This window comes from Ranitomeya imitator, chromosome 4, assembly GCF_032444005.1.
Source record: "Ranitomeya imitator isolate aRanImi1 chromosome 4, aRanImi1.pri, whole genome shotgun sequence".
Lineage (NCBI taxonomy): Eukaryota > Metazoa > Chordata > Amphibia > Anura > Dendrobatidae > Ranitomeya > Ranitomeya imitator.
In genome coordinates, this window is record NC_091285.1 from 212,663,425 (window position 1) to 212,687,920 (window position 24,496).

General features: G+C 41.9%; 1 protein-coding gene across 3 annotated transcripts in view; it reads left to right on the forward strand.

Annotated features, from left to right (window-relative positions):
- The window catches only part of EEA1 (early endosome antigen 1), a 216,317-nt gene that overhangs the window by 97,742 nt on the left and 94,079 nt on the right, over positions 1 to 24,496 (forward strand). For 2 of the 3 annotated variants that reach the window (XM_069764363.1, XM_069764362.1), the window contains 6 exons: positions 3,045 to 3,099; positions 8,811 to 8,876; positions 9,257 to 9,296; positions 11,360 to 11,473; positions 16,750 to 16,871; positions 23,384 to 23,539. In XM_069764363.1, the coding sequence (XP_069620464.1) occupies positions 3,045 to 3,099; positions 8,811 to 8,876; positions 9,257 to 9,296; positions 11,360 to 11,473; positions 16,750 to 16,871; positions 23,384 to 23,539 (553 nt within the window). The remainder of the gene's footprint in view (positions 1 to 3,044; positions 3,100 to 8,810; positions 8,877 to 9,256; positions 9,297 to 11,359; positions 11,474 to 16,749; positions 16,872 to 23,383; positions 23,540 to 24,496) is intronic. The other variant, XM_069764364.1, reaches the window with a different exon arrangement.

The following is a 24,496-nucleotide window of genomic DNA, read 5'->3' on the forward strand; positions in this document are numbered from 1 at the left end:
CTTGTGATAATGACACTACCTGGGGACTTGTGTGATCGTTACATTACCTGGGGACTTGTGTGATCGTGACACTACCTGGGGACTTGTGTGATCGTGACACTACCTGGGGACTTGTGTGATCGTGACACTACCTGGGGACTTGTGTGATCGTGACACTACCTGGGGACTTGTGTGATCGTGGCACTACCTGGGGACTTGTGGTAATGACACTACCTGGGGACTTGTGGTAATGACACTACCTGGGGACTTGTGTGTTCGTGACACTACCTGGGGACTTGTGATCGTGACACTACCTGGGGACTTGTGTGATCGTGACACTACCTGGGGACTTGTGATCGTGACACTACCTGGGGACTTGTGTGATCGTGACACTACCTGGGGACTTGTGTGATGGTGACACTACCTGGGGACTTGTGATCGTGACACTACCTGGGGACTTGTGGTAATGACACTACCTGGGGACTTGTGTGATCGTGACACTACCTGGGGACTTGTGATCGTGACACTACCTGGGGACTTGTGGTAATGACACTACCTGGGGACTTGTGATCGTGACACTACCTGGGGACTTGTGATAATGACACTACCTGGAGACTTGTGATCATGACACTACCTGGGGACTTGTGATAATGACACTACCTGGAGACTTGTGATAATGACACTACCTGGGGACTTGTGTGATCGTTACACTACCTGGGGACTTGTGTGATCGTGACACTACCTGGGGACTTGTGGTAATGACACTACCTGGGGACTTGTGATCGTGACACTACCTGGGGACTTGTGATAATGACACTACCTGGAGACTTGTGATCATGACACTACCTGGGGACTTATGGTAATGACACTACCTGGAGACTTGTGATAGTGACACTACCTGGGGACTTGTGATAATGACACTACCTGGAGACTTGTGATAATGACACTACCTGGGGACTTGTGTGATCGTTACACTACCTGGGGACTTGTGTGATCGTGACACTACCTGGGGACTTGTGTGATCGTGACACTACCTGGGGACTTGTGATCGTGACACTACCTGGGGACTTGTGGTAATGACACTACCTGGGGACTTGTGTGATCGTGACACTACCTGGGGACTTGTGATCGTGACACTACCTGGGGACTTGTGTGATCGTGACACTACCTGGGGACTTGTGTGATGGTGACACTACCTGGGGACTTGTGATCGTGACACTACCTGGGGACTTGTGGTAATGACACTACCTGGGGACTTGTGTGAGCGTGACACTACCTGGGGACTTGTGATCGTGACACTACCTGGGGACTTGTGGTAATGACACTACCTGGGGACTTGTGTGATCGTGACACTACCTGGGGACTTGTGATCGTGACACTACCTGGGGACTTGTGATCGTGACACTACCTGGGGACTTGTGGTAATGACACTACCTGGGGACTTGTGGTAATGACACTACCTGGGGACTTGTGATCGTGACACTACCTGGGGACTTGTGTGATCGTGACACTACCTGGGGACTTGTGTGATCGTGACACTACCTGGGGACTTGTGATCGTGACACTACATGGGGACTTGTGTGATCGTGACACTACCTGGAGACTTGTGATCGTGACACTACCTGGGGACTTGTGATAATGGCACTACCTGGGGACTTGTGATAATGGCACTACCTGGGGACTTGTGATAATGGCACTACCTGGGGACTTGTGATAATGGCACTACCTGGGGACTTGTGATAATGGCACTACCTGGGGACTTGTGATAATGGCACTACCTGGGGACTTGTGATAATGGCACTACCTGGGGACTTGTGATAATGACACTACCTGGGGACTTGTGATAATGACACTACCTGGAGACTTGTGATCGTGACACTACATGGGGACTTGTGATCGTGACACTACCTGGGGACTTGTGGTAATGGCACTACCTGGGGACTTATGATAATGGCACTACCTGGGGACTTGTGATAATGGCACTACCTGGGGACTTGTGATAATGGCACTACCTGGGGACTTGTGATAATGGCACTACCTGGGGACTTGTGATAATGGCACTACCTGGGGACTTGTGATAATGGCACTACCTGGGGACTTGTGATAATGGCACTACCTGGGGACTTGTGATAATGGCACTACCTGGGGACTTGTGATAATGACACTACCTGGGGACTTGTGATTATTATACTACTTGGGGACTTGTGATAATGACACTACCTGGGGACTTGTGATTATTATACTACGTGGGGACTTGTGATAATGACACTACCTGGGGACTTGTGATTATTATACTACGTGGGGACTTGTGATAATGACACTACCTGGGGACTTGTGATCGTGACACTACCTGGGGACTTGTGATCATGATATAAGGAGGATTAAAACTGCTTTTTTGGTTTTGCTAATATGGACAACATTCACAGGTCTCTTATTTAGCACCTTGATCAGTTGTGCATGGAGTTTTTTTTTATAACTGTGTGGTGGAAGTCAGGCAGTTTGTACCTGAAATAAAAATGAACTGCCTTTTTTTAATCTCATAAACTATTGAGATTCAAACTACTTAAACGAGCTGTCTGAATATATAATGTTGATAACCTGTCCATGGGGTAGGATGATGAGACTCCAACTCCCGGAATTGTGGATCAGCTGAATGTGAACAGTGTATGGAGCAGAAGCATCAAGGCTCTGTACATTGTGTAGTGGCCGTTTTTGGGTGCTGCAGCTTATCTCCTATTGAATAATCTGCAGCACTGGAAAATGGCCACTGCACATTGTCCAGAGCCTTGCAGCTCCTGCGCCACACACTGTGTGTCATGGCCGTTCTCCGGTACTGCAACTCAGCTCTTACTGCTGGTTTACATCCAGCTGCTGAAGCTGAAAACAGCTGATCGGTGGATGTGTCTGGACTGACATGAGAACATATGTGAATGATAGGTCATCAGTAGAAGTAGCCTGGATATCCACTTATATTGAGATTGCATGATTGGCCTGCACTGTGTGATGCCTGTCCTGAAGCATTTGCAGTGTAAAATCTCGAACATGCCTTTTTCCTTCTTTTTTAGGGAGGAGTTATTACTACTTCGACGGGAAGTTCAGGACTTACAAGCATCACTTAAGGTCAATATTCTTTTTTGATGTCTGTTATAAGTTACTTATTAGGTGAAATGTGAGACCGTGCACAATGGAATACATTTTCCTAACAGATCGATAAGAGAGAATGTATTTAGTACTCGGCACATTTTGTCCACATGTTAAGTATTTGCGGTTTTATCGCTTTTTTTTTTCATTGCAGTTTTGTTTCAAAACCAGAAGCATTTCTTGGGACGTTGCTTATGTTTTCTTTGCAGATTTGAAGTAGTTTCCAATCTGCGCCACATCAATTCAGCGTATTTGCTGTGTTTTTCAAGCATTTGAATGACTGGGAAAATAAAGTTTTCATGCAGTTTTTGTTGCAGAAATATCTGCAGCAAAACTAAGTGTGCCTATGCCTTTAAAAGGAAAAACGTAAATGTGTGTGAAGATACCGTGGGTAATAAAGTAACAGTCTGGGTTTATTAATTTTTTTTATTCCTTTTATCATGAGTCCTCCAGAAGTAGAAATCTTCTTTTATAACCTTATTTAGTTGCTGCTTTCTATTTGAAAATTCATGGATATTTTCTTTAGTTGGGTCACATGGAACTGGGAATTAAATTTCTTTATGTTCTCTTAAAGGGAACCTGTCAGCAGGATTGTGCACAGTAACCTACAGACAGTGTCAGGTCGGCGCCGTTATACTGATTGTAATGATACCTTGGTTGATGAAATCCGTCTTGTGGTTGCTGTTTAATCTGTATTTGCAGATTTCAGGTAATGAGCTTCTCGTGCTCCGGGGCGGCCTGTGTATGTGGGGGGGGTTTTATGTGGTGTTCTGCTTACATATTCATCCTTATGAGCTTATGACAGGTCACTGATCTTTCAATGACCTACCCCCTATTTTACATACTGCATAGAATATTGTTTGAAAAAAAAAAGTAAGATTCATTAGGCAAGCATCGGTGGCAGCGACTGTGCTGTAGCTTGATAACGATGGATAATTTGCATGTATTCATTTGATTTTGTCATATAATTTTATTGGGAAAAAATTATCTTAATCAAAATGGTGAAGGCGGCCACGCCTGCGCAGTAGCATCATTTAGAATACGATATATGCTATTGCGCAGGCGCCATTTTGATGGAGCCAATTTTTTTTTCCTCCAGCAAAATAGTGGCATCTCCATTTTGATTAAAGGGAACCTGTCACCTGAATTTGGCGGGACTGGTTTTGGGTCATATGGGCGGAGTTTTCGGGTGTTTGATTCACCCTTTCCTTACCCGCTGGCTGCATGCTGGCTGCAATATTAGATTGAAGTTCATTCTCTGTCCTCCATAGTACATGCCTGCACAAGGCAATCTTGCTTTGCGCAGGTGTGTACTATGGAGGACAGAGAATGAACTTCAATCTAATATTGCAGCCAGCATGCAGCCAGCGGGTAAGGAAAGGGCGAATCAAACACCTGAAAACTCCGCCCATATGACCCAAAACCAGTCCCGCCAAATTCAGGTGACAGAGTCCCTTTAAGATCATTTCTCCCCCCCCCCCCCCATAAAATTTATATGACAAAATCAAATGAATACATGCATGTTATCCATCGTACAATGATACAACGCAGGTACAATCACCGCCTGCCTAATTATTATTATTATTCATTTTTATAGCGCCATTTATTCCATGGCCCTTTACATGTGAAAAAAGGGGCATACATAGACAGGTACAATAAACATGAGCAATACAAGGCACACACAAGTACAGAAGGAGAGAGTTATTTTTTTTTTTAAACCATATTCTATGCAGTATGTAAAATGGGGCAAGTCGCTGAAGGATAAGTGACCTGTTATGAGCCCATATGGATGCATATGTAAGCAGAGCACCACATGAAGACCCCCCCACAGGCCCGCCCTGGAGCTCAAGCAGATCATTGACTGAAAATAAAGATTAAACGGCAACCACAATACGGAGTTCATCAGCCAAGGTATCATTTTAATCAGTATAGCAGCGCCAACTTGACACTGTCTGTAGTTTACTGAGCATAATCCTGCTGACAGGTTCCCTTTAAGGGAGGCTCGAGGGGTTTCTGTGAGATGAAATTACCACTGAAGTTCGCAACTGGATTGGACAAAACTCCCATCACCGTTCCTAATGAGCTGCTTTTCTATCTGAAAATTCATGGATCTTTTCTCTTTGGTTGGGTCATGGAGACCTGGGCACTAAATGTCTTAGCTCTCTTAGGCCATGTTCACACAGTGCGTTTTTTACCACGGAACCGCGGCGGTTTTGCCGCTGCGGTTCCGCAGCTGTTTTCTATGCAGGGTACAGTACACTGTACCCTATGGAAAACAGGACACACTGTGCACATGGTCCGGAAATTGTAAAAAAAAAGACGCGCTGAATAGCTCCCGGAAAAAAGAAGGAGCATGTCAATTCTTCTTCCTGAACCGCAGCGGTTCTGCACCCATAGACCTCCATTGTGAGGTCAAAATCGCAGTAAAACCCGCAGATCAAAAATATATCTGCGGGTTTTACTGCGATTTGATGTGCAGAACCGCTGCAGCAGGAAATGCGGGGGAGCGGGCGGAAGTGCGTGGGCGGAGTGTGGCTGCCCCCCCGTGCTCCGATCCCGCCCCCCCGTGCTCCGATGCCCCCCCCCCCCCGTGCTCCGATGCCCCCCCCCCAGTGCTCCGATGCCCCCCCCCGTGCCCTAATCCTCCCCCCTTATACTTACCCGGCGTCCCGGTGTCCGTCCGGCCGTCTTCTCCCTGGGCGCCGCCATCTTGCAAAATGGCGGGCGCATGCGCAGTGCGCCCGCCGAATCTGCCGGCCGGCAGATTCGCTCCAAAGTGCATTTTGATCACTGAGATAGGTTATATCTCAGTGATCAAAATAAAAAAATAGTAAATGACACCCCCCCACTTTGTCACCCCCATTGGTAGGGACAATAAAAAAAATTAAGAATTTTTTTTTTTTTTTTTTCACTAAGGTTAGAATAGGGGTAGGGTTAGGGTTAGGGGTAGGGTTAGGGGTAGGGTTAGGGGTAGGGGTAGGGTTAGGGGTAGGGTTAGGGGTAGGGTTAGGGGTAGGGTTAGGTATTTTCAGCCATTTTAGCCCTAAAAAGCTTCCTAGGAAACACACAGTAAAAAAAGGATAAAAAAACGCATCAAAAAACGCATCAAAAACGCATCAAAAAAGGACAAAAAAAGGACCTGCGTTTTCTGCCAAGAGCTGCAGTTTTTTAAAAAAACTGTCCTGAAAAAAAAAGGATGGAAATCCTGAACGTGTGAACATACCCTTAGGAGGCTCGAAGGGTTTCTGTGCAATGAAATTACCACTGAAGTTCTCCACAAGACTGGACAGAAACTCCCATCACAGTTCCTAATGATGACTACACAGCACCTGTCACACAGATAGAATGTAATAGATGACCGTTCAGCCTCCCTGATTGTGCTTACACTGTATTAGCTCATTTAGGAGAATATAGAGGGAATTCACAGTGTTACCATTGCATAGAGAGATGGCACTTGCTTCAGCTGCCCATGTCATGCTGTACTGCTGCATCATGGGATTGATAACAAAGCGTAGAGTAATATAATGCCTGGGTTAAAGCTGGGAACTAAGATGGAGTCTGAAGGCAAGGAAATGGAAGGCTTAGCTTCATGTGGAAGTAAGTTCACCATGTGCAGTATAAGAATTGCAAAGTGTAATAGACAAACAGGTGGGGCATAGGGAATGGAAAAACAGAACCTGGGATGCTTCTTTAATAGTGAATAGCTGCTAATTTTTTTTCTGTTAGATGCTACTCCACTGCTTTATAGTATACACTCCTCAACTTTGAAATTGCAATAACAAGAAATTAAGGCTGTGGAATCATGGCATTCACAGAATCAATAGACCTGTTAATGAAATGCAAAAGATGAAAAAAATGGAAACTCAATTTTCAAAACATTTCAATGTATTCAGTGTTGAATATGAGTATCACATGCAGAAATAGACACGTTAACCCCTTGGCATGGTATTGATGTTAAAAATGGTGGCCTGAGGAATTTTCTGAAACACTGAATGCACTTATGCATGCAAATTAATATCAGCTTCTGGCTGCTCCCTTTACAATTGCTGACAGATGAAATCTCAAATGTCATGAAGGCCATCATGACATTGCCTACATGGTCTCCATACCAATCTCTGAGTATCGTTGTTTACAAGACAAAAGCGGGACTCCTCACCGAAGAGAATAGACCTTCATTCCAGCCTTGATTGCGGTCTTGTTCTGCACCTTGATAGTCTGAGGTCAATGGAAAACATGTAGTTGGACGTCTGTCTTGAAGCTCAATATCATGGTAACACCTTCTGATGGTATGTGTAGACACTGTTTGATGCCTTAGGCTTGGTGCATGATGTGAAATTTCACTTGGAGTGAAGAATGAATCAATCATTGAACCAGTGGTACGGACATTTCTTCAGAGAGTCCCAGAAGCCGTTGCTCAACACAACAACACTAGTCCGCATGTTGCTCATATATCTGTGAGTGGCCTAAATGTGCTGCCATAGCCTGCAGCATCTCCAGACTTGTCTCCCATCTGGGACATCATTGGTAGGCAATTTCAAAGAGAGCTGCCAGCAGTGGATCAAGATGATTTGTGAGCCCAAGTTTATTCAAGGTGGCAGAACATTCCTCGGACAACCATTAATGATCTTACTGATGGCATGCTGAGGCATGTAAGTGCATGTATTTCTGTGCTCATACTCAATCTTGAATGAATCTTGATGTTTTGAAAATTTGTTTCCATGTTTTAATTATTTGCATATCATATTTTCATCCTGAGATTTCTGTAACTCCACAACTTTTTTTTTCTTGGCGTAGTTTGAGGAGAGTTTATATAATTGCTAATCTGGAAATGCTATAAAGAACCATAAAAACTAAGCATTACTCACCTATAAATCACTGACCTCTTCAGCACCGAGGCTTCCATGGGCCAAGCTTAGTATTTTATTTTTAATTAACAAAATAGCAAAGTGGCTAATAAAACACAAATTGTAGAGGGAGACATAATGTCATACACAGCCGGACATAGGCTGGGTTCACATTGCGTTAGTGCAGTCCGTTCAGCGCATACGTTAAACGGACTGCGTTAGCGCAAGTGCCGAAAAAGATTGCGTTTATGCAATCGCGCTAGCGCAGATGCTCTATCTGTGCTAGCGGTGACGGACCCGAAAATGCTGCAGACTGCGTCCGAGGGTCCGTCACAGAATGACGGCACATCGCTAACGCATGTTGATTATGACATGCGTTAGCGATGCGCTACATAATGGCAGTTAATGGGTGCGATAACGCATCCGTTACATAGCGTTAGTGCCGCTATGTAACACGGATGCCGTCAGCGCATTGCCATTAACGCAATGTGAACCCAGCCTAAGTCTTGAACGCCGCCATGTTGAACACAGATGTGTAAAAAATCATCAGTAGGAATGAGGCGTTCCAGTCAGAAATCCTCATCAAAGTCTAATCTCTTTAAAACATCTGTTACACACAGAATTACATGTGGAAAAGTTATTTAGGCGATTGTTGTTTCATATTTTTTTTACACCTTCACCATTTTTATTCCCTCAACTACAATCATGTGGTCACAACCACTCCATGGGACCACCATAGCCGTAACCAGGAATCTTTGAGGCCCACTGTTTCCTATATGAAGAGGCCTTTACATTCACCCTGTAGAATATGAATATTCTTCTTTATATTGCCTTTTTGTGATTTAGGAAGAGAAATGGTATGCAGAAGAACTGAAAAAGGAGTTGGAAAATGTTCAAGAGCAACTGAAGCAAGTAATTCCTTTAAGATTTTTGATGTAGGATCGTGTCTTTTTAGAACGGAAATTAAAACATTGTTACAGCATGTTTAGAAATTTAGAGCTGGATTTTGCTTAGCTATATCTAATTTCTGCTACTTTGCTAACCATACACACACGCTCACATATAACAATGGTATGAGGGAATGTAATCTTTCCAGTAGGTTGTCCATGGCACTCCGATTGCCGCTTACGCTGATATGCACATTCATGGCTTATCCATTGTTTCACACTTATGTTATATCTGCAGATTTCATTGCACTTCTCTTTATATGGCGTCCCAATATCTTTTCCGTAAAGCTTTTTCTCACTGTCGTAACATATGTTCTCCTCTTTATTATTTTTTTCTTCCCTCAGAACTCAATACCTGATGGAGTGACCACAGTATCATCTACAGGTGACTATCATATTCCCAGAGTGTTGCAGAGCTTCCTCCTTAATAGATGGTTTGTGGCATTGTTAGAATGCTCATGTTTTGTGCACGTGTGTACAGATTGCTGTAAATGAGTGAGAACATTTGTGTTACCACACTGGTACCTAGCTAGTCCTGCTCATATTTGATAAGTGGATGCTAATGTATCCAGTCTGGACAGCACTCTGTTAGCCTAAGGGCTCCTTCACAAGTAAGTGATTTTTCTCTTACAAAAAATGTAATGTAAATGTCATCAGAGTTTCCTCTGTTTTTGTCATATGACAAAAAAAACCCTGATGTTTCACAAGCTTCTCCAATCAAGCAGTCCACGAAAAAAACAATAACGTAGGGATGGCATCTGTGTTTGTCCATATTTTTTTTTTTCACAGACCCATAGACTTTCATTTATGAGTTTGATCCAACACAAAAAAGTCGCTCTGCTTCTGGGCCTGCAGCATGCATACATAGGTAGCCGACTTTGTATGTAACAGTATGTCTAATGTCAGAGATTGATATCTAAATTTTAGTGTGCAGCCCCTTAAAATGCTATTCGATGTCCACTATGATAAAATGTGTCCCTGATTATTGTTGCCCTGCGTTAAGACAGGATAAATCACCTGACAGATTTCCTTTCACACACCAGCAGTTGTGTTTTTTTTATTTTTAGCCTTTTTATTTATACAGTGATGAAAATACTTTTTTCGTTGTATAAAGTGATGGCATATTGATATGATATTCCATCATTTTGAGATGCCTTGGTCTGACCCATGGGACACTCGCTGATCCTGAGAGTGAATGAGTTCGATATAACGCTATTAATATAGATCAGACATAATACATAGTATTGTTAGACACCGCTTACCCCCACTGTGTGTGTGTGTGTGTGTATGTGTATATATATATATATATATATATATATATATATATATATATATATATATATATATATATATATATATATATGTATATATATGTGTATCCAGTCTTTAGGTGCATGGACAAAGATGGTGAAGCTCCAGATGTCCAATGATAGTTTGAAGTCCAGCACAGGGGGATTTAAAACCTAATAATTTCTATTAAAAATCGGAAGGTACAAAAGAGTTTTTTGACTCGTTTCGAGTGGATCCGTATAAGAGTCGGATCAACTTGAAATGTGCCAAATGCTTTTGTACCTTCCTTATTTTTAATGGATTTGAAATAAAGACTGTTAGATTCTAAATCACCGTGTGCTACACTCCATACTATCATCAGATAATAAAACTTCGCTTCTACAAGCCTAAGGGTATGTGCACACGTCCGGAATCCATGCAGAATTTTCCTGAGATAAACCTGAGGTTTTCCGCTGGAATTCTGCATGCGTTTTTTCATACCCTTACAGTCACATAAAAGCAATATGCTGCTAATATTCTGACTAATAACTCCAAGCCATAATCTTAGTGCTTGTCTAGTATCACCTGCTCAAAGTGGGAGGTCGAGCATGACGCCCCGCTCTGTAGGGAACACTTAGAAAGGGAAACGGTGCAACACGTGTACGGCTTTCCTATCATCAAATTGGCATTTCCTAATGATGTATCAGTGCTTTATTAGATTAACTGTGTAAAAATAAAGCTGAAAAACCTCACTTTGTTTGGTTTAGGAACCTCTTTCACATATTTGAGAAATTAATAGAGCAGGTCTTTTGTGCTGGACCGCCAGAGGACACTTATAAAGTGTATGGCCCATTCCCCCAGACATATTGATTTAAAGTGCACTGTATAATGGTGTCAAATTCCCTGTGGTGATGCTAGAAAGAAATTGAGCTGCCCCTTACCACCACTGTTAAAGCTGTTCACTTGGGGTCCCAAAGACAGGAAGCCTTGTGATAAGAAAAATGGGTTCCCTAGAGCTGACAACCTATTCATTTCTCTCTTTGGAAGGTTCTTTAGTTGTAAGAATTAGAGTACCGGTACATTACATAATATGGCTTTATGGGCTATGCCAGAAAAACCAGTGACCGATTTCATCTGAATCAAAAACTACGGTAGCCAAAAAGTATATATGTCTTACAGAACTTCAGTCCCTGGAGCAGCAGATGGAAGAAGCCAGGACTGAGATCTTTAATATTAAGCAAATGAAGGACTTGTTTGAGCAGAAAGCAGCCCAGCTGGCCACTGAACTGGTTGGTAAGTGTTGTGTGTGTGAATATAGCGCATGGTGAAGTTTATCATCCTATTGACTTTATATTCAGATTGCAAGATACTACTTCAGATCATCTAACTTCTCCCTCCCCTAGAGTTTTAGATTTTAGCATGTTAGATGTTACAAGTTATAGCCAGAATATAGAATCATTATTTTTACAGCACTTGAGATGTGCTATAATGCTGCAGTTACCTCTTTAGATATACAAGTGCTTCTCACTAAATTAGAATATCATCAAACAGTTTATTTATTTCAGTTCTTCAATACAGAAAGTGAATCTCATATATTCTATAGTCATTACAAACAGAGTCATCTATTTCAAGCGTTTATTTCTGGTAATGTTGATGATTATGGCTTACAGCCAATGAAAACCTAAAAGTCATTATCTCAGTAAATTAGAATACTTTATAACACCAGCTTGAAAAATAGCTTTAAAATCTGAAATGTTGGCCTACTGAAATGTATGTTTAGTAAATGCACTCAATACTTGGTCGGGGCTCCTTTTGCATCAATTACTGCATCAATGTGGTGTGGAATGGAGGCGATCAGCCTGTGGCACTACTGAGGTGTTATGGAAGCCCAGGTTGCTTTGATAACAGCCTTCAGCTCGTCTGCATTGTTGGGTCTGGTGTCTCTCATCTTCCTTTTGACAATATCCCATAGATTCTCTATGGAGTTAAGGTCAGAGGAGTTTTCTGGCCAATCAAGCACAGTGATGCTGTTGTTTTTAAACCAGGTATTGGTACTTTTGGCAGCATGGACAGGTGCCAAGTCCTGCTGGAGAATGAAATTTCCATCTCCAAAAAGCTTGTTGGCACAGGGAAGCATGAAGTGCTTTAGGCTGTGTGCACACGATGCGGATCCGCAGTGGATTTTTCCGCGCAGAAGCGCTGCAGTTCCGCACAGTGTTTTAAAGGGAACCTGTCACCCCGTTTTTTCAGTACGAGATAAGAATACAGTTAAATAGGGCCTGAGCTGTGCGTTACTATAGTGTATTTTGTGTACCCTGATTCCCCACCTATGCTGCCGAAATAACTTACCAAAGTCGCCATTTTCGCCTGTCAATCAGGCTGGTCAGGTCAGATGGGCGTGGCGACATCGCTGTTTATTCCCCCAGATCTTGCATATATTTCCGTTGATGGCGTAGTGGTTTGCGCATGCCCATCTTCTGAATCCACTGGGCAGGAGAAGAAAAAACGCGCGATCTGCGCTATTTCTCTGGTGATCTGTGGGTGCGGCCATCTTCCTGAGGCCGCGCGTGCGCATATGGAGTCCTCTGCTGCCCGGGGCTTCAGGAAAATGGCCGCGGGATGCCGCGCGTGCGCAGATGGAGATCGCGGCGGCCATTTTCCTTTAGCCGAGATGCGAACCCTGACGAAGGAAGACATACGTTCCGAAACGCGCGTCGGGTGAGCGCATTCACAGGATTTAACCCCCTCAGGTATATATAAATCTATTTTTTTAGGCTGTATTGCTGCACGGTTTTTATCACACTTGCTATGGAAACACCACGCTGCTTTTAATTGTGGGTCATTGCACGTGTGCACTTTAGTTTCTCGGTAGAAACTTGCACCTTATTATATTCCACGGCAGCTTCTTCTAGTTCCTGTTTTTTTCACATATTGTTTTGATACATATAGGGTTATTTATTTGCGGGCCCCTATAAGGTTTGCAACACTTTTTATTAGGTTGGATTATATTTGTGCAATAAGCACTATATGTGTGAGACAGTACCATGATTCAATTTTTGCACTAGGAGATGATTATATTTTTTTGCACTTGGTCACTTTATTTGCCATATAGGCAAAAATTATATATGGTTATTGTTCTTTGATGTTTTATTGGTATAAATTGTGTTTTATAATTTTTATATTTTTTCTTTTCACGTATTTTGGTACAGCCTATATTTTGAAAGAATCCTGTGGTGGTGGTATTACTGTAAAAAATACACACAGCTTAATATATCCTGTTACTGCGCGCATTTCATTCATGTTTTTAAAAACTTTTTTAATAATATATTGATTCCTGTTAATTATAGGCATCCCATTAATAAAGCCATATATTATTTATCCCATGCCTCTGAATAATTTTTCTGCACTTTGATCCGTGTGGTATTGTTTTGGTCTTACAGCTTCTTCCTCACAGTGGGGTTCACCACCCTGGTGGTTCTTTATAAAATATATATATATATATATATATATATATATATATATATATATATATATATATATATATATATATATATATAGTCTCTTTTCAGACTGAGATGTTTGATTTTTAAATTACGGGTGCACTGTGACATATGTAATTAACATGTGCACATAGCCTTAACCCCTTTCTGACCTCGGACGGGATAGTACGTCCGAGGTCAGATCCCCTGCTTTGATGCAGGGCTCCGCGGTGAGCCCGCATCAAAGCCGGGACATGTCAGCTGTTTTGAACAGCTGACATGTGCCCGTAATAGGCGCGGGCAGAATCGCGATCTGCCCGCACCTATTAACTAGTTAAATGCCGCTGTCAAACGCAGACAGCGGCATTTAACAACCGCTTCCGGCCGGGAGGCCGGAAATGACATCATCGCCGACCCCCCCCCCATCACATGATCGGGGGTCGGCGATGCGTCAGGATGGTAACTATAGAGGTCCTAGAGACCTCTATGTTAACTGATCACCGGTGGCTGTGAGCGCCACCCTGTGGTCGGCGCTCACAGCACACCTGCATTTCTGCTACATAGCAGCGATCAGCAGATCGCTGCTATGTAGCAGAGCCGATCGTGCTGTGCCTGCTTCTAGCCTCCCATGGAGGCTATTGAAGCATGGCAAAAGTAAAAAAAAAAAAAAAAGTAAAAAAAATGTGAAAAAAATAAAAAAAATATAAAAGTTTAAATCACCCCCCTTTCGCCCCAATCAAAATAAATCAATAAAAATAAAATCAAATCTACACATATTTGGTATCGCCGCGCTCAGAATCACCCGATCTATCAATTAAAAAAAAGTATTAACCTGATCGCTAAACGGCGTAGCGAGAAAAAAAATCGAAACGCCAGAATTACGTTTTTTAGGTCGCTGCGACATTGCATTAAAATGCAATAACGGGCGATCAAAAGAACGTATCTGCACCAAAATGCTATCATTAAAATCGTCATCTCGGCACGCAAAAAATAAGCCCTCAACCGACCCCAGACCACGAAAAATGGAGACGCTACAAGTATCGGAATATGGCGCAATATTTTTTATTTTTTTTTTTTTATAGCAAAGTTTTAAATTTTTTTTCACCACTTAGATAAAAAATAACCTAGTCATGTTAGGTGTCTATGAACTCGTACTGACCTGGAGAATCATAATGGCAGGTCAGTTTTAGCATTTAGTGAACCTAGCAAAAAAGCCAAACAAAAAACAAGTGTGGGATTGCACTTTTTTTTGCAATTTCACTGCACTTGGAATTTGTTTCCCGTTTTCTAGTACACGACATGCTAAAACCAATGATGTCGTTCAAAAGTACAACTCGTCCCGCAAAAAATAAGCCCTCACATGGCCAAATTGACGGAAAAATTAAAAAGTTATGGCTCTGGGAAGGAGGGGAGTGAAAAACGAACACGGAAAAACGAAAAATCCCAAGGTCATGAAGGGGTTAAAGTTTCCTGGTAGACGGCTGCGCTGACTTTGGTCTTGATAAAACACAGTGGACCTACACCCGCAGATGACATGGCTCCCCAACCCATCACTGATTGTGGAAACTTCACACTAGACCTCAAGCAGCTTGGATTGTGGCCTCTCCACTCTTCCTCCAGATTCTGGGACCTTGATTTCCAAATGAAATGCAACATTTTCTTTCCTTGTGGAGTGTGTTAATGACTGCCTTCTGGACATCATGTCAACAGTCTTCCCCATGATTGTGGAGCCTACTGAAACAGACTAAGCAACCTTTTTAAATGCTTAAGGAAGCCTTTGCAGGTGTTTTTTGTTAATTATTCTAGTTTACTGAGATGACTTTTGGGTTTTCATTGGCTGTAAGCCATAATCATCAACATTAACAGAAATAAACACTTGCAATAGATCACTGTTTGTAATGACTCTTTATAATAGGAGTTAACTGAAATAAATTAGCTTTTTGATATTCTAATTTTGTGAGAAGCACTTTGTGCTAACACTTTCATGACATGGCGATTTTTTGTTTTCCCTCCCCTTTTTCCAAGAGACATAACTTTTATATTTTTCGTTCAGATTGCCGTATAAAGGCTTGTTTTTTGCGGGACTAGTTGTAAGTTTGAAGGACACCATTCATTCTACCACATAGTGTACTGAAAAGTGGTTTTATTATTTACCTTGTTCACTATATAGCAAAATTGACCTTACCAAATATGTGTAGTGTTTTTTTTTTAAGTAGTGAAACAAATTTGAAATTTTCTTGTCACACATTTGTCGCCATTTTCCAAGACCCATAATATTTTCAGTTTTCGACATGAAGCTCTGTGAGGGCTTATTTTTTTGCACGCCGAGATGACGTCTATTCTGTTTCTATTTTGGAGTAGATTCTAAGTTTTGATTGCCTCTCATTGCATTTTATTTCAACATTGTGGCGTCCCAAAAAATGTAATTCTTGTAATTTTGATTTTTTTTTTCTTGTTGCACCAAATACTGATTGGATTGATTTACTTTATATTTTGATAGATCTGACCTTTATGAACACATCAATACTAAATTTGTGTATTTTTTTATTTTTAATGAGGCAAACTTTTGTGCTTTTTTTTCTTTTCATATCTTTAAAACCGTTTTCATTACTTTTTACTCCATTTAATAGTCCCCGTCTGATCGCTTGTGCTATACATAGCAGTGCATTAGCACTGTAATGTATTGCTAAAATGACTATCGCCTATGAACGCCAGCTTACAGGCTGGCTTTCACAGAAGTATTGTAATGACCGGCACGGGGATCATGAGCAGACGCCCGGCGGTCATAACAACCCATTGACGCCTCGCGATCATGTCACAGACGCGACGATGGAAATGTGGAATGACACATTCACTGCCGGTGCACATTAAATGCCACTGTCCTAGATTGACAGCGGTATTTAACAGATTAACAAATTGTTAAAGTCACATGATGCCTTATTAAATCAGCCATCATCTGCAAATGCTCGTGCGAGCCCGCTTAGGAACGCTACGTATGACGTATATGTAGATCCAATGTCGTAATTGCTTTAATGTTACTATTGCGTAAGTTCCCATTTTTTCTTACTTTTTTTTAATGTTTTAATACAGAGTTAAAGGCGTCACGTGATGAAGAAAAGGGTCACCTTGCTGCGGCCGAGGAGACAGTGAAAAGTTTAAACCAGGAGATACAGATAAGGTCACGTGTAATAGAAGATCTGAAGACTGAGCTGGTAAATGCCGTTATGGTCCTATTTCAAGAAATCATTATAATTAATATTTCAGCTAATTGAATCATGTAAATATTAATTATCACATATGATAGTTTATTGCAGTAAATTGGCTTCAGTAAACCATACCTAAATATATATCAATTTGTCTCCTTCCCAATCTAGCTGTATTTTAAGGTTTTGTATTTCGAGAATGTAGCTGCTCCAACATTCTTAAAGGGGTTGTCCCACTAACAAAGTTAATTTTAATCAATAGATGTTGGAATAATAATAATTTCCACAATTGAATGTGTTTACATTTTTTTCCTGTGCTGAGATAATCTTATACATGTGCCCCTGCTGTGTACTGTGTAATGGTTTTGTCTGACTGTACAGGGACATGGTCTGATCATACCACAGCTGCTTGGTAGGGGAGGGGTAAGAAATTACACAGACAGGACAGCATAGGGTCACAAATAACTCTTTCTTTGAGATAAAACATTTTTTAAAAACAGGCAGTGAAATGCTTTATATTACAAAAAGAATCAGCTGTGAGTCTCTACAATAACATTTTTATTCTTTTTTGCTTCCTTCCTTGCCAAGGAGGAGTTCTGGTATCATCAGACTACGACCTGGAGCAGCTCTGCGTGGTCCTACACAGCCATTCCACAGTACACAATGGGGCACATTTATAAGAATTAGAGATGGTCGAACCCGAACAATAAAGTTCGGCATCCGTACCGAACACCTACTGTTCGGGCACGGTGATCGAACACAGACTTCACCAGGAAATCCATGTTACTATTTGGGTTCGACCCCTGGACACCGGGTGTTTGTAATGACAGTACCGCAAACAGTGCTTCTGATCGGCGGTAATATTATCACCACCGGTCAGACAGCCGCAACTCCCATGCTGTCACATGATTGGAGGTATAAAGTTTACATCTGGTCACTGGTGTCGGCTGATGGGACTACTTCTCCAATCAGCCGATGCCTGCTGCCACTAATAACAGTGAGAGCAGGTGGTGGCTGATGGGAGTATTCATCAGCCAGCGTCTGCACTGCAAATAAATAATAAAAAAAAAAACAACGGTGTGGGTTCCCCTGTATTTTTGATAACCAGCCAGGCAAAACTGACAGCTGCAGGCTTCAAACCTCAGCTGTCCGCTTCAGCAAGGTTGGTTCCCCATGTCATATTTTTTAATTAAATTAAAAAAGATATGCAGTAATAAAAAAAAAAAAAAAAAAAAGGCGTGGGGTTCCCTGCATTTTTGACAACCAGCCAAGCTAAAGAAGGCAGCTGGGGTTGGTATTCTCAGGCTGGTAAGGGGCCATGGTTATTGCACACCCCCAGCCTAAAAATAGCAGCCCACAGTTGCCCAAAAATGGCGCATCTATTAAATTTTAGCTTTATAAAGATTACTGGCATGAGAATCTCTACTAGATCCCATCTTTAGCCCACCCCACGTTGTCATAGCAACCCATTGACATGGGTGGATAGAACAACGCACCCTCCAAGACTGCTTGCTGTAAATGCAGCTGTCACAATTTGACAGTTACATCATCAATGTAACTAAGCCCTGCGCTTAGTAACCCGATGTTTACCCTGGTTACCAGGGGACTTCGGCATCGTTGGTCGCTGGAGAGCTGTCTGTGTGACAGATCTTAGGGTTAGGGCTAGGGTTAGGGTTTCGGTATGTGCACACGTATTCTGTTCCTCTGCGGCTTTTTCCGCTGCGGATTTGATAAATCCACAGTGCTAAACCGCTGCGGATTTATGGTGGTTGTGCGCATTTCACTGCGGTTTTACAACTGCGATTTTCTATTGGAGCAGTTGTAAAACCGCTGCGGAATCCGCAGAAAGAAGTGACATGCTGCAGAATGTAAACCCCTGCGTTTCGGTGCAGTTTTTCTGCAGCATGTGTACAGCGATTTTTGTTTCCCATAGGTTGACATTGAACTGTAAACTCATGGGAAACTGCTGCGGATCCGCAGCGTTTTCCACAGCGTGTGCACATACCTTTAGAATTAGGCTATGTGCACACGGTGCGGATTTGGCTGCGGATCCGCAGCGGATTGTCTGCTGCGGATTCGCAGCAGTGTTCCATCAGGTTTACAGTACCAAGTAAACCTATGGAAAACTAAATCCGCTGTGCCCATGGTGCGGAAAATACCGCGCGGAAACGCTGCGTTGTATTTTCCGCAGCATGTCAATTCTTTGTGCGGATTCCGCAGCGTTTTACACCTGTTCCTCAATAGGAATCCACAGGGGAAATCCGCACAAAAAACGCTGGAAATCCGCAGGTAAAACGCAGTGCCTTTTACCCGCGGATTTTTCAAAAATGATGCTGAAAAATCTCACACGAATCCGCAACGTGGGCACATAGCCTTAGGGTTGGAATTAGGGTTCTGATTAGGGTTATGGCTACAGTTGGGATTAGGGTTAGGGGTGTGTTGGGGTTAGTGTTGGAGGTAGAATTGAGGGGTTTCCACTGTTTAGGCACATCAGGGGTCTCCAAACGCAACATGGCGCCACCATTGATTTCAGCCAATCTTGTATTCAAAAAGTCAAATGGTGCTCCCTCACTTCCGAGCCCTGACGTGTGCCCAAACAGTGGTTTACCCCCTCATATGGGGTATCAGTGTACTCAGGACAAACTGCGCAACAATTACTGGGGTCCAATTTCTCCTGTTACCCTTGTGAAAATAAAAAAATGCTTGCTAAAACATCATTTTTGAGGAAAAAAAAAAAGATTTTTTATTTTCACGGCTCTGCGTTGTAAACGTCTGTGAAGCACTTGGGGGTTCAAAGTGCTCACCACATATCTAGATAAGTTCCTTGGGGGGGTCTAGTTTCTAAAATGGGGTCACTTGTGGGGGGTTTCTACTGTTTAGGCACACCAGGGGCTCTGCAAACGCAACGTGACGCCCGCAGACCATTCCATCAAAGTCTGCATTTCAAAACGTCCCTTCTGAGCCCCGACGTGTGCCCAAACAGTGGTTTACCCCCACACATGGGGTATCAGCGTACTCAGGAGAAACTGGACAACAACTTTTGGGGTCCAATTTCTCCTGTAACCCTTGGGAAAATAAAAAAATTCTGGGCTAAATAATTATTTTTGAGGAAAGAAAATGTATTTATTATTTTCATGGCTCTGCGTTATAAACTTCTGTGAAGCACTTGGGGGTTCAAAGTGCTCACCACACATCTAGATAAGTTCCTTTGGGGGTCTAGTTTCCAAAATGGGGTCACTTGTGGGGGGTCACTACTTCACTTCCGAGCCCCGCCATGTGCCCAAACAGTGGTTTACCCCCACATATGGGGTATCAGCGTACTCAGGAGAAAATGGACAACAACTTTTGGGGTCAAATTTCTCCTGTTACCCTTGGGAAAATAAAAATTTGCAGGCGAAAAGATCATTTTTGAGAAAATATTTTTTTTTTTTTATTTTCATGGCTCTGCATTATAAACTTCTGTGAAGCACTTGGGGTTCAAAGTCCTCACCACACATCTAGATTAGTTCCTTTGGGGGTCTAGTTTCCAAAATGGTGTCATTTCTGGGGGATCTCCAATGTTTAGGCATACAGGGGCTCTCCAAACGTGACATGGTGTCCGCTAATGATTGGAGCTAATTTTCCATTTAAAAAGCCAAATGGCGTGCCTTCCCTTCCGAGCCCTGCCGTGCGCCCAAACAGTGGTTTACCCCCACATATGGGGTATCGGCGTACTCAGGACAAACTGGACAACAACATTTGGGGTCCAATTTCTCCTATTACCCTTGGCAAAATAGGAAATTCCAGGCTAAAAAATCATTTTTGAGGAAAGAAAAATTATTTTTTATTTTCATGGCTCTGCGTTATAAACTTCTGTGAAGCACCTGGGGGTTTAAAGTGCTCAATATGCATCTAGATAAGTTCCTTCGGGGGTCTAGTTTCCAAAATGGGGTCCCTTGTGGGGGAGCTCCAATGTTTAGGCACACAGGGGCTCTCCAAACGCGACATGGTGTCCGCTAACAATTGGAGCTAATTTTCCATTCAAAAAGTCAAATGGCGCGCCTTCCCTTCCGAGCCCTGACGTGTGCCCAAACAGTGGTTTACCCCCACATATGAGGTATCGGCGTACTCGGAAGAAGTTGCCCAACAAATTTTAGGATCCATTTTATCCTATTGCCCATGTGAAAATGAAAAAATTGAGGCGAAAAGAATTTTTTTGTGAAAAAAAGTACTTTTTCATTTTTACAGATCAATTTGTGAAGCACCTGAGGGTTTAAAGTGCTCACTAGGCATCTAGATAAGTTCCTTGGGGGTCTAGTTTCCAAAATGGGGTCACTTGTGGGGGAGCTCCAATGTTTAGGCACACGGGGGCTCTCCAAACGTGACATGGTGTCCGCTAAAGAGTGGAGCCAATTTTTCATTCAAAAAGTCAAATGGCGCTCCTTCCCTTCCAGGCCCTGCCGTGCGCCTAAACAGTGGTTTACCCCCACATATGAGGTATCAGCGTACTCAGGACAAATTGGACAACAACTTTCGTGGTTCAGTTTCTCCTTTTACCATTGGGAAAATAAAAAAAATTGTTGCTAAAATATAATTTTTGTGACTAAAAAGTTAAATGTTCATTTTTTCCTTCCATGTTGCTTCTGCTGCTGTGAAGCACCTGAAGGGTTAATTAACTTCTTGAATGTGGTTTTGAGTACCTTGAGCGGTGCAGTTTTTAGAATGGTGTCACTTTTGGGTATTTTCAGCCATATAGACCCCTCAAACTGACTTCAAATGTGAGGTGGTCCCTAAAAAAAATGGTTTTGTAAATTTCGTTGTAAAAATGAGAAATCGCTGGTCAAATTTTAACCCTTATAACTTCCTAGCAAAAAAAAAAATTTGTTTCCAAAATTGTGCTGATGTAAAGTATACATGTGGGAAATGTTATTTATTAACTATTTTGTGTCACATAACTCTCTGGTTTAACAGAATAAAAATTCAAAATGTGAAAATTGCGAAATTGTCGCCAAATTTCCGTTTTTATCACAAATAAGCGCAGAATTTATTGACCTAAATTTACCACTAACATGAAGCCCAATATGTCACGAAAAAACAATCTCAGAACCGCTAGGATATTACCTCATAAAGGGACACTGGTTAGAATTGCAAAAAACGGCAAGGTCTTTAAGGTCAAAATAGGCTGGGTCATGAAGGGGTTAAAGTCACAGGATGGGTAGGTATGTTGGTGATATGCAAATGTTGAAAAAATAGAAACATTTCCAAAATATCTCTTGTTTTCTCAATTGTGAGAACCAAACACAGAAAAACACACTTACTGACCTGCTATCAATGAGGTTATTAATGGTTCTCTGAAGATTGTTCTGCCACACAAATGTACTTGGACAAGTTTCTCTGCTGACCAACAACGCCTCAGATGTGCTTGATGGGAGACTAGTGTAGACACTGCAGGCAATGATAGCAAGTTTGGGTCAGGCAAGCTGCTCACGGTAGCACAAGCAACATGCTGCCTCATATTGTCTTGTTAGAGGAAAGACCATACTATTCGTTGCACAACCAAATCTGTGTAATACCAAGCTGTTGGTGTACATGAATGAAGAGCAGGTGTTCGACTAAAGTACATTATGCTATCACATGCTATAATCTGATGTGATGTTCCCCTGTGAATGCCTCTTCATTGACCCTCACGCCAGGGCTCTCAAAAGTGCAAAGCACCTTTTATAGTGCAGATCATGATGGCATTGAAAGCTTGAATGGAAGTCTAGCCTCTTCAGCGATAAGTCCCGCTTTTGTCTTGACAACAATAATGGCCGGATATTGGTCTGTAGACCATGTTAGCAACACCATGAAGAGGCCTTCACGAGGGGATCTTATACCGGAGAAGCATAATTTACACAGCCAGTCACTTCTTGTCTTCATTCCAGGTACATTTACAGCCCGGCTTTACATTGACCTGGGTGTGGAAACAGTAGTACAGCCTTTTCTTGAAAGTGTTTCTGGAGCCGTTTTTCAACATAACGCCAGGCTGCATGTTGCCTGTGAGCAGACTGCGTGGCCTAAACAAGCTACCACGGCCTGTCGCGTCTCTGGATTTATCTCCCATTCAGCACATCTGGGACAATTGCATAGGGAGCTGCCAGCAGTGGATCTTGATGATTTGTGTTGTCAAGTAGATTCAGGGTGGCAAAACATTCCTCAGGCAACCAATAATAACCTCATTGATAACATGCCAAGGTGTGTGTGCGTGTACTTCTGCATGTGACCATAATGCTCAATGCCGAATAAAGTGAGATGTCTTGAAAATTGTGTTTCCGTTTTTTTCATCATTTGCATATCATTAACATATCTGACCTGTGATTTCACGAATTTCATGACTTTTTCCTCTTGGAATTGCATTTTCAGTGTTGAGGAGTATATATTCTAAAATGTATTATTGCATTGCACAACAGAAATGTATGTCCTTATGTAGAATAATGGCTTGCACATTGCTTTCTAGATAATTTTCTAGCCTTATGTATAGTTATAGTCTTTGTGCCTCACAGTTACAACGACCTGGAATAGAAGATGTGGCGGTCTTGAAAAAAGAGCTCATCCAGGTTCAGACGCTGATGGACAAAACCTCTTTGGAACGTGAAAAAGAATCAGAGAAGCTGAAAGATGAGTGCAAGCAACTGCAAATGCAAAATGCTAACTCTGAGGTAACTAGGGGGTGGTACTGGAAAATGGCGTCCTCGAGCCGAGCTATACCATCTGCATTATTACATAGGTATAGAATATTGGAGATGCTCTGTCAGGGTATGGGAACTGGCATACCTTAATCTAGTTTCTTTTTTTACATTTAAGAATGCATCCGAAGCCGTCAATGCTGAATGCAAAAATTGGGATCACAATGTTTCAGGCCACACTGGGGAATTGTGATTGTATTTTCTTCCTTACCTTTCTTTTCTCCATTTGTCATCTATTTTCTTGTCTCTTCTTAGGCTTCAGCTATCTGTGCTCATTATGTTTGTGAGTGACATTTAATACCAAGCAATATCCGCTTTCATGAAACCATTCTTTACATTTTTTTTTTTAACAATTCAAAACATGGCCAGGTGCATATGTCAGGAAAATTCTTCAATTAAAGGCAAATTAACCGTATACATTTGTACAGTGAAGAAAGTGGTAACACAGATTAATATTCCACAATGCATTTGATCAAAAAGATGTGGAAAAGTTTTTAGTGTAAATGCTCTTTTGAATTTTTTCATTTTAAGATTATATGTTTTTCTTTCTCTTAACTTGATCATTTTACACAGAGTGATATTCACCCAAACATTTGTTAATTTCCCATATAATTTATATATTTTTAACTGAGACAAAAATGAAAAAAAAATGCTGCAATGCGAGTGTGCCATCTGAAAAAAAGTATATACTCCCGATATCCATTTTGTACTCTGCAATGATCAATTGCTGGCCTTCATTTGCTGTTCATCACCTTTCATCCATCATCTTTGTCATTTTCTCTCTTTGCTTACTAATGGAGATAATCCCATTCAAGGTAATGGTTTAAGCCAATTATATTGTATTGTATCGCTGCTGCATAGCAGGTCCATCAGACTTTGATAAATGAGTTTACATATTGGTAATTTATAGGTCTTTATTATCGAACTCTG